The sequence below is a fragment of the Mauremys reevesii genome, linkage group 1, assembly GCF_016161935.1.
Source record: "Mauremys reevesii isolate NIE-2019 linkage group 1, ASM1616193v1, whole genome shotgun sequence".
NCBI classification, from domain to species: Eukaryota; Metazoa; Chordata; order Testudines; family Geoemydidae; genus Mauremys; species Mauremys reevesii.
In genome coordinates, this window is record NC_052623.1 from 210,447,636 (window position 1) to 210,458,175 (window position 10,540).

Here is a 10,540-nt window from a genome sequence, read left to right on the forward strand (position 1 = left end):
ACAGTGGTTTGACTGTGTTACTAAAATGTTAATTGTTTGTTAGCTTTTCCAGGAGCATCAAAGGCAGATGTTCTAGCTCATTATGACTTTTTGGTTTTGGATGAAAGATTTTTCAGCTTCTTCAGTAAAGCTTGTTACCAACTGGGCATGGATGGAAAATGAAACTCAAATTGTATGTTTGCTGAGCATAAGGCTCACCAAATCGGTTACTAGTGGATATGCCATGTTCATGTCTCCACTCTCCCCTTCTGTAATCAGTTATCTGTTGATTTTCAAGACAACTATTGTATGCAGAGAACAATGTATCAGAACTGCATCTTGAGAGTGTGGGGAAGAGGAGGTATGAGTACATTAGGAGAATCAGTTACCATACTGGGTTGCTCATTATTGCTTCCTCCTATGACTATCAGCCATCAACAGTCTTTTTCCTTAGTTTTTGTTTTTATTATTGTTTGTCATATCCCCAAAAGACCACAGTCAAGATGGTGGGCCCATTGTGCTGGGCATTGTGCAATCAGAGTAGTAGACAGTCCCTGCTTTGAAAAGCTTATTCAAAGCCCAAAACAAAAAAGTAATAAATGGAGACCATTTTAGATCTTTAACAGGGTGATTTAACTGAAATATACAACCATTTGAGCTGTGTGAGCAACACCAAATGAAACAGGCAGTGTCTCAGAAGATGGCGAAATGTAACCAAGATCCAAAAAGCAAAGTGTTTATTTTCAGAAACAAAAAACCCAGCACAAAGAAGGACAAAATGCAATAAGAGTGGCTATCAGCAGAGACTTAAAAAAACAAACAAACAAAAAAATTCTGAAGAGAATCTCATTCTAGTTCTGCCTGTGTAGAGCTACTGAAATCTTACTGCAATGTGCTAGTTTCTGACATATTGGACGTGGTAAAAAGTGAAGTATTGAATCTCTCTGATGCTTCTATTTTAATAAAATCCAAAACACTAAAATCTTCCTTTTCCTGCGAAGTAACCTCCAGGAGTGGAACAAAACAGCAGGAGATTTTTTAAGGGAATGGAGGTGTGGATGGTGGGCTAACCCTGTTCAGGCAGATAACTGACAAAACCAGAGCTTGAGGTGATTATGGTCAGGGAGTGTGTTTCTGCCTTATTAACTGATGGCTTTTAGGGTGTGCTCCCTTTTATTCTCTGGTACATTACTTTGTTTACCGTATACAAAGCGTATTAACTAAAACCATTCCTTGAATGTTGCTATCCACAGTCTGGCACCAGAGTGCCTTCTGCACCACGCAGATTTCCATGGTTCTTGAATGACGTGTGACAGAAAAAGGATGGAAGGAAGAAACTTGGGCATTGGCAGAAAACATTAGATGCTAAAGTCCAGCACAAAGAATTTTCACAAGGTCATGATTCATAGAACCTTTCTGGGCTGTAAATCATTCAGTAAACTTGGGCTACTGCTGGTTAACCTCCTTGAGTATAGCGCTTCTCACTGAGAGGGCCTGTTGTGTTTTTTCACAAAGAAGATCTCTTGTCTCTAGAAGGACTTCTTGGGATACTAGAAACATTAAGCTGAGCATGAAACTGCGGACACAATCCCCTCCTTCCAAGAATTTGGCCTATTTACCAAGTCGTGGGAACACGAACAACAATCAGGGTCGCCACCTGTGAATCTGACTTCTATCTTTCATACCAGGCAAAAACGTGCCAGGAACATCTGGGACTCCTACTTAACAAAGCCCGTCAATACCAACTCTGAAGAATGTACGTACTCTACCTGCACTCCTCAATGGTGTTGGTTGCAAAAAAAAAATACCTTCATCCATTTGCAGCTGCCTAGAAGATTGTCGTCTATCCGTCATCCCCCCGTTCCCCTCCTTGTCTCCCCAGTCAGACTTGGGACCTTGTGGCTTCATTAATGTAATTCATTATACATTGGAATGAAACCACACATCCCGGAAAAGTTTCCTCTGGTACAGGATGCAGCGGCTCACCTTGAACACATTTCTCTAGTGCTCTGATCTTTGCCCTAGCTCCACACTGAATAGACTAGTTCAGGGGTTCTCAAGCTTTGTTTCACTGCATCCCCCTTCTGACAACAAAAATTACTACATGACTCCAGAAGCGGGGCACTGAAGCCTGAGCCTGCCCAAGCTCATCTGTCCCAGCAAGGGCCAAACCCAAAGCCCTCAGGCTTTGGCTTTGGCTTTGACCCTGGCTGGTGGGGCTGGGGCTTGGGGTTGGGCTTGTGCTTCGGCCCCGGGTGGTGAGGCTCAGGCTTCGGCCCTGGGCCCCAGCAAGTCTAAGCCAGCCCTGGTGACCCCATTAAAACGGGGTCACGACCCACTTTGGGGCCCCGACCCACAGTTTGAGAACGGCTGGTCTAGTTCAAGATTGTCTCGATACACAAAGCCCACCATGGGGCTGGCCTTAAATTCCTGAGATCCACCCCCTCTCTCATCATGACAATGAATCACCTTTTGACAGCAGCATTCCATAAAACCAGGGAACTTTCTTCTCTTGTGGGACTGAGTTCCACCCTAGTCTTAGCTCCTGGGAATGACCAAAAACTTAATCAGTTTGCTCCTCCCTATGGGGGAAGATGAAACACCCCCTTCTGTTTCATTTTTAAGGCAACTTGTGGGACAACTGGGAGTTATGGTGCTGGGCATGGTATTGGAACCTGGATAGATGAAATGGACTAAAGATCAAGGCTCCATCTCTTCAGGAAAGGAAGAGCAAGTGGCATTAATGTGTGAGGGTAGAATCCAGTCAGCTCAACTCAAGTGATCATTCACATGCAGAGTCTTTCGGTGCAGTAGAAAAAGTTTGCCATGGGGAATCTGTCCTAGTTTTTATCCCTTATTTTTACATAAGGCTCTTAAAATCCATTCTTCTACATTTTTTCAGTCTGCCTGCAGGTTTATTAGTCTTGGGTGGACTCACAGTGCTCTCACCAAACACAAGAATCTGATAAGAGCTTTACACAGAAAAACACAGAAAGACTTATTTTTAACAGAATTCTGTTCTCGAATTCTTGAACTGTAGACACCCTGCGTACTCAAATACTAGCATATTCTTCCAGTGGTTGTACGGCAAATATTACTTAACAAAAATGCAGCCCTTTCCCAATACAGAAGACACTACTGCAATGCATGCGTGTGTCTGTCTGTCTTGTCCATCTTTCACCTGGGGCACTATAATCCCCTACAAGTGAAGTAAAGCTAGGGAACAAGTCCCAGACTGAAAGAGAGCCCGGGCTACAAATTGGAAATTGGCTTGACAAATAGCAGCCCTTTCATACACCCTTTGCATGTTGCGTTGCATATGCAGTCAAGGGGCTTTAAGATTCCACCTTCCCTGCAGGATTAATTTTATTGATAATACCAAGTTCCTGTAATAAACTTTCTCTTCCTGCATTGCAGGTGCAATTTTAAGGTTCCAAGACACTCCTCCTTGTTTCTGTGTTCATATTTTATCTAAATTAAAGGCCAGAAGCTAAACATTGATATGTATTATATTAAAAAACTCTCAAAGGAAAACTGCCCCCACTTTTTTCTACTTAGTGATCAAAAAGTTTCCGTAGAGCCAAGATGGGCATAGTTTATGGCCCCGTAGGGCGTACTGTGTTAAAAGAGGTACTGCCAGAGTAGTACTGGGATCACAGTGCTCACTCACTAACAGACCAGTCCTGTGATACTGTTCTCCAAAAATGGATTTTCTGCCCCCCTGTTCCTCATTCCCCTAATGGGACCCCTCTTCTTGTTCATTGGTTTGTAACTATGCCTTTGAAACTCAGATACGTTCCAGGGTCCTTTGTGCTGCCTGCCATGGCACCTCCCTTAACACACTACTGCTCTCTGTGCAAAGATGTGATTGGGGAAGTGGTTTGCCAAATATCTCTGGGTCTAGGTGCCAGCCCTGCCATAACCATCTTCCGTGCACTGAGACTTCTTGTAATTTCAGTTCTTTGTCTGAATCCTTTCCGGGGCAGCTGGTTTTCTAAACAATGGCATAGTTAGCCATGCAGCATTGATATTTGGAAGCCCAGCTTCAGAGCCTGCAAATTACTTTCTAGTGAGCTTTCCTGTGGCCCCACAATCTGGACAAAAATGGTTATCCTTCATATTGAGGCAAAATGTTAAGTGTTTACGCAGTAAACCTGCACTGAGGGTCTAAACCAGAATGAGAAGAGGGAGGGCCCGGTTGCTGATGACAAATCACTTGCCTTCCTAGAAGAATGGCTCTCAACTTTCTTTGGGTGCATGTCCCAAAGTGGAGAGAGAAGTCAGAACATTCCTGGGACCATCCGTATTGAGAGTTAAATGTAAGGGGTGGGAGGGGACACTATAAGTTGAACCTCTCTAGTCCAGCACCCTTGGGACCTAACTGGTGCTGAACCAGAGAATTTGCCAAACCATGGGAGGTCAATGCAGAATGCCAGCGGGTCTCCATAGGCACGGGAAGTAGGGATGCGGGGGGTGCTGCAGCACCCCCAGGGGCCCCACTGCCACCCAGGGTTCTGGCTGCCAGCCCCCCGCCCAGGGGCTCCAGTGCTGGCCTCTGTTCCCAGCCACCGACCCCAGGTCATCGTCCTCCCTCCGGAGCTTGAAGGCCACGAATCAGCTATTTATGGTGTTCCAGAAGCTCTGGGAGGGAGGAGAAGGAGTTGGTAAGCGTGGGACCGCCAGTGCACAAGAGTGGCAGAGGGGGGAGCTTGATGCCCATGGATACTCCACACCCACTAATTTTTCCCCATGGGTGCTCCAGCCCCGGAGCACCCACAGAGCTGGTGCCTATGTCGAACCACGGATGTTGCTGGATCAGGGAGTGCCAGATTAGAGAGGTTCAACCTGAAATAAGGAAATGATGCACCACACTGAGTGCTGCTGGGGAAGGCAAAGCCAAGAGCCAGGTAATTATTGAACTTCCTTAAATGACCTGGATTTTTGTTTTGGGGTCCCAAAGGTTCCGGCTTGGCTGCCTTCCTCTTCTGATACCTCTCTTAGGCTCCTCTTCCAAATACCTTTATTTATATTATGGTGGCACCGGGGCCTAGTGTGCTAGGCACTGTACAAGCACAGAACAACATGGCAGTCCCTGCCCCAGGGAGCTTACAACCTAAATATAAGACAAGAGACAGCAGATGGCTACAGACAGAGGGGAGTACAAGTCATCAGCATAGTAGGTAGGGAGCGGCCTCTGCACACCAGCTGCCTAATTGTTGTCAGGTTTTTGTAGGCATCACAGCAAGGAGAGTTTTGAGAGAGGATCTGAAGGTGGATAATGAGATAGCTTTGTGGATGTCTATGGGGAGCTGCTGCTCCCAAGCATGTGGGGCAGCCTGGGAGATAGCACAAAGGGGCTTGTTTGAAAATGAATGAGCAGATGATGGAGGCTGGCATTATGGGTCGATCAGAGGTGAGTAAGAGGTGATAAGTAGGGTTGGAATTGACCTGTTCTTGATGCATTATCTGATACAGAACAGCTTGCCGTTCTCTTGCAAGTGGGGTATCCCCCATTGTGCCCCATGGGTTGGGAACCACTGTGGCTATAGACCTTTCACATAGTCTGTCAGCAGTTAGCATGTGTTAAGCCTCGCCCTGCTCTGAGGTCTGCTGGGCAAGTAGAACTATCTCGACTTTAAGATGGGCAGGGAGGAAGCAGAGGAGAAGGGAAACAGCTTGCTCCAGGCCATACAGTCAGTGACAGAGCTGGGACTAGATCTAAGGAGTTCTGACCCCCAGTAGCAGGCTGCCCTAACTGGCACATCATGCCCCCTCCTTAATGGCCAGCATGATGTATTGGTATGATGACTTGCCTATCATTCCTTTATGCTTTCTTGCAGGTAGTCAAGATATGGATGCGTTTCAGGAACGTGGGGAGGGCCGCGCGACTCTGGACGATAACGAGGAGGTGATGCGTGCCCTGCTTATCCATGAGAAGAAAACCCCCTCTGTCTCTGCAGCTGGTGTGGGGGGGGCCGCTCCCTTAGCCAGCGGCAATGCCAGCGACTCTGAGAGCGATACCAGTGAATCAGAGGAGGAATCCCCACCCCGCCTGCCTGCTGCCACAGCTACGCTCTATGGGCTCGAGGATGAAGAGGATGAGGAGGAGTTTGAAGTGGTGGCAGAGGACCCCACTGTCATGGTGGCCGGACGTCCGTTCTCTTACAGTCAAGTGAGCCAGCGGCCTGAGCTGGTGGCCCAAATGACCCCAGAGGAGAAGGATCTTTATATAGCCATGGGGCAGCGTATGTTTGAGGATATGTTTGATTAACCCTTTCCCACCCCGCCAGCTTTTAAAGGTGAATTTTAACAGGAGACTCCCTAGTGAAACAAAAGACTGAACTGCATCTCTCCCTTCCCTGTAGTCTGCCATACAGGGGCTTTGGGGCTTAGAACTGCTCCCTGGCGAAAGGAACTGCTGATCTTGGGCATCCCACACAGTGGGGGCTAAAACTAGCTGGGTGTGCCAAAAGGGGAGGGAGCAAAGGTGGGTGGTGGAGTATGTGGATATTTTTGAATCAGGAGAGAAAGCTTGCAGGGTGAAGCTCCACTTCAGGGGGGCCCTCACCTGCTGCTGCTTTAGCCCAACACCCTCCTTTAGCCGGAGGTTTATTCTTTGTATAGAAGGCCAGGGAACAGATTCTGACGCAGTCCAGCTCCCTCCTTGCGGAGGACTTGGCTGCTCTGTGGTCTGATCAGGCCTTGCTCCTAGTGACACTGAGGGTCTGTGCGTTGGGTGCTGAGACAGGCTGTAGATGCAGTTGCATGTGGACATGGTGCCTGAGCAGGGTTGGGCTGTAGTACCGGACGCAGTGAGGTTGTCACTAACCCGTTGCAGGTGACTGCAGTGTGCAGGGATTTTTATTTCTAAACAACCATGTGAGCAGATACCATACGTGGTCCCTATCGTTCTCAGTCTTCTTACAGGTCTCTAGCTAAACCTCTCAATAGGGTCTGTATGTAGCCCAAGCTTGCTCAGACTGAGCTGTGTTGCTTAGATTCAACCATGTATTTTGGCCAAGTCGTGTTTGAGATTCTTTTCCAACACGGTTAGGAGCCCTGGAGTGGACAGCTGATGGTGTTCGTTGTAACCGGGGATGTAGATAGGAGGCTGCTTTCTGATGGGGAGCAAAATGGGAGACGAGCTCTGGAAAGGAGAATACAGATCCCTGGGTGATGCTCATTTGAAAGACTGTCTGGTTTTCAATCTCCTGTTTTCAGTGATCAGGGACTTCAGTCCTCTGTGAAAAGACAGGCCTGTCCTTGCCTGTTCCCCTCTTCCACATGCCCCACCCTCCACTCCCATCTGTCAGAATTTTCAGATAGGAGACTTCAGGATAAGCATCTAACAAATAACTTGATTCTCAAAAGTGCTGAGCCTGCTCATAGTGCCTGTTGGTTTCAATGGAAGCTGTGGGTGCTCAGCACCTCAAGGACAGATGTAACTTGAAGCACCCAAATTTGAAAGTCTTGGCTCATTTTCAGTGTAATGAAACCCACTGAAGGAACTGAACTGGTAGAGTACTCTGAGCTACCCAGAGAATACTTTCAGTACAGTATACTGTTACTGCCTGTCCCCTCACCTTAACCCGTCTAAGCCCCGATGTTACAGCCTGAGTTCACAATAGATTGGGCTGTCAGCCAGGCAGTACCAGGGAACCAGCATAGCTATTTTTAATTTCACTAACACCAAAAGGTTTGTATAATTTGAAAAGGAATTATGCAGAGTTCTCAATACTGATATTTAGCATGGCACTGCACTACCTGTTCAAAGAAAACCATTTTTACCAGTGCCTATAGCAATATCGTATTTGTAATGTTACCTTTCAATTTAAAAGTGTTACTTTTTTTTAATCCTTGTGTTTTCTTATCCAGTGCTATGGTAAAACAAAGTGATAAAAGGATTTTGTGTTTAGAGGCAGTATCAAGTGCTGTTTGATTTACACGAATGGTACAGATTTGCCGAGCATTTAAACTGTAAAGGTATTTTATACTGACTAGCCCTGTGATGCCTCCTTTGTGGTTTTATTTTCAGCATCTTGATATTTTACCCTTTTTTAAAAATAGCGTGTTAAATTTGACATTTTTTAAATAAACAAATAAAATGATGCTTCTGTCCTAGGTTGTCTTTTCAATCTATTTATTGCTTGCTCAGCTGGGATTGTTTGATTCTTCTAGGGCTTCTGATATGTTTAATATGCTATTTGAAAGCCTTCCAGCTGCGTTCAAACCATAACCCCACCTTCAGTGTCATCACTGGTTCTTCCTTGGACACATCTCAGAATCCTTTGCACCGTTTTCCATGGTGTTTTTTGTAGTTGGGAGCCATGGTTGGTTCCTGTGTCAGAGGGATCTTATGGTTAGCACTCCCATTCTTTTTCCTTTGCTGAGGAAGTGAATATTGTTGAAATGCTGGCTGTCCTAAAGTTGTCTTGCTGCCAATTTAAAATGGCTAATATGGCATGGAAATGTGTATGAGACACGATAAGTATGGCTGTCAAACCACAGAGACGCTAAATCATGCCCAATAGTGGTCAGCTGAGGGAAAGGAGCTTTACAGATTTCAGGAAGCTGAATACAAGGTGACACATTTTAAGGGAGTAGATACCAGGGACCATTGGCTAGAAACTGTGGAACCAATCTTGCAAACACTAGTCGTTTCTACTGTGCTTTAGTATTTGCAGGATCAGATCTTAGGTTTGTTAAAGCTTTAGCAAAGGAACAGTGTTACCCATTGTGACAGACCCAAACCAATGGGGTACCAGGAGTCTGGTAGAGGGCAAATATACTGGTCACTGGATGAGAAGTTTTCTGTTCCCTGAGTGACCAGAGCAGGGGCTGCACTAGAGTAATGAGGAACCTGCTAGAACCAATTAAGGCAGACAGGCTGATTAGATCACCTGCAGCCAATCAAGGCAGGCTAATCAGGGCACCTGGGTTTAAAAAGGAGTTCACTCCAGTCAGGTGTGGGGGAGCCAGAGGAGAGGAAGTGCGTGTGAGGAGCTGGGAGCAAGAGGCACAAGGAGCTGAGAGGGAGAGGGTGTGCTGCTGGAGGACTAAGGAGTACAAGCGTTATCAGACACCAGGAGGAAGGTCCTGTGGTGAGGATAAAGAAGGTGTTTGGAGGAGGCCATGGGGAAGTAGCCCAGGGAGTTGTAGCTGTCATGCAGCTGTTACAGGAGGCACTATAGACAGCTGCAATCCACAGGGCCCTGGGCTGGAACCCGGAGTAGAGGGCGGGCCTGGGTTCCCCCCAAACCTCCCAACTCCTGATCAGACACAGGAGGAGTTGACCCAGACTGTGGGGAAGATCACTGAGGTGAGCAAATCTGCCAATAAGCGCAGGACCCACCAAGGTAGAGGGGGAACTTCGTCACACCATTGTTGCATCAAGCATCTGGTGTATGAGAGATTATAAAGGAATAGGCTGTGTGTAACACATTTTACTGTGGCTTATAGTTATGGTAGAAAACTGGGCTTTATCCATGTCTCATCTTTATATTACATCATTCGACAAGATTCCCAAACTTAATAATATACCTTCCATCAGGAATCCATCCAAATGTTTATAGGGCACTCCTGGCATTCCTGGTCCATCAGTGGCAATTTACTGAGATGCCACTCTGCTGGGAGACTGGAGGTAGGTATGTGAGCAGGTGTACTGTTCCCTAACAGCTGCTGACTCCCTGGATCTGCTGGCCAGTTTATCCCAGCCAGTTCAGGACTCTAGTGAAAGGACAGCAATGCACAGTTATTGTCCTGTTGTGATAAATGTTCCTTTGAACAGGAGCAGTGAAGGCCAATGGCACTTTTAAAATGTACTCTGTAAAGAGGGACTGTGCGCACACACTATCCCAGAGAACTGTCACTGTGGCAATTGCTGAAAGGGAAGCACTGCCAAGTGCAAGATTGGAAATCACAAAGCAAATCAATGGTGAAGCCAGGAATTGAGCCCATGAGTTCTGATGGAGGCCCAATCTAACAACTGGACCACACTGCCTCTGCTAATTAAAATCCTGTGATCTAGCTACAAGACCAGCCTGCACAACAGTCTCTTGTAACTCCACTGCACTAGGTTTCTGCTCCTGACATCAGCATCATCTGCAGTTTGTCTGCTTAGTAAACACCAGGCCACAGGATTGCTCCTCTACCTCCAGTGAGAAGAAAAAAAGAAGCCTATTTATGTAGTCCAGGGACTTTGGTACCTGAGCACCTGAAATCTGTCTCAGCCATGTGTCTCTGTTGTTTGTTGTACTATATATAACATCCCAAAGCCAGTAAGAAATGCAGGTGCCAGCTATCACTGATTGAGAGAGCGCTGCTCCCATCACAATGAAGTATGCAGCCTTCCTTGCTTAAAATGAATTTACCTCCTGAGACAGGCTAATTGCCAGGCTGGCTGGCTATCTGGAGGGGATGTACCATAGCTTGAGACTGGAGGAGGGTTTGATCTGATTGTTCACATCGATCCCAAGAAGCAGCTGCCTGGAAACAATGTGTCCTTCCAACTTTTCTTTTCCCTGTTGCTGCCTTCTTCAAACAGATTCAGATTAAGCAGACT

General features: G+C 46.6%; 1 protein-coding gene across 2 annotated transcripts in view; it reads left to right on the forward strand.

Annotated features, from left to right (window-relative positions):
- Positions 1–8,077, forward strand: part of GTF2E1 (general transcription factor IIE subunit 1) — a 92,570-nt gene extending 84,493 nt beyond the window's left edge. Inside the window, exon 5 of one of the 2 annotated variants that reach the window (XM_039528770.1) lies at positions 5,820–8,076. In XM_039528770.1, coding sequence (XP_039384704.1) covers positions 5,820–6,250 — 431 coding nt within the window. In that variant the 3' untranslated portion in view covers positions 6,251–8,076. Of the gene's footprint in view, positions 1–5,819 lie in introns of both variants that reach the window. The other variant, XM_039528774.1, reaches the window with a different exon arrangement.
- The last annotated feature ends 2,463 nt before the right edge of the window (positions 8,078–10,540 follow it).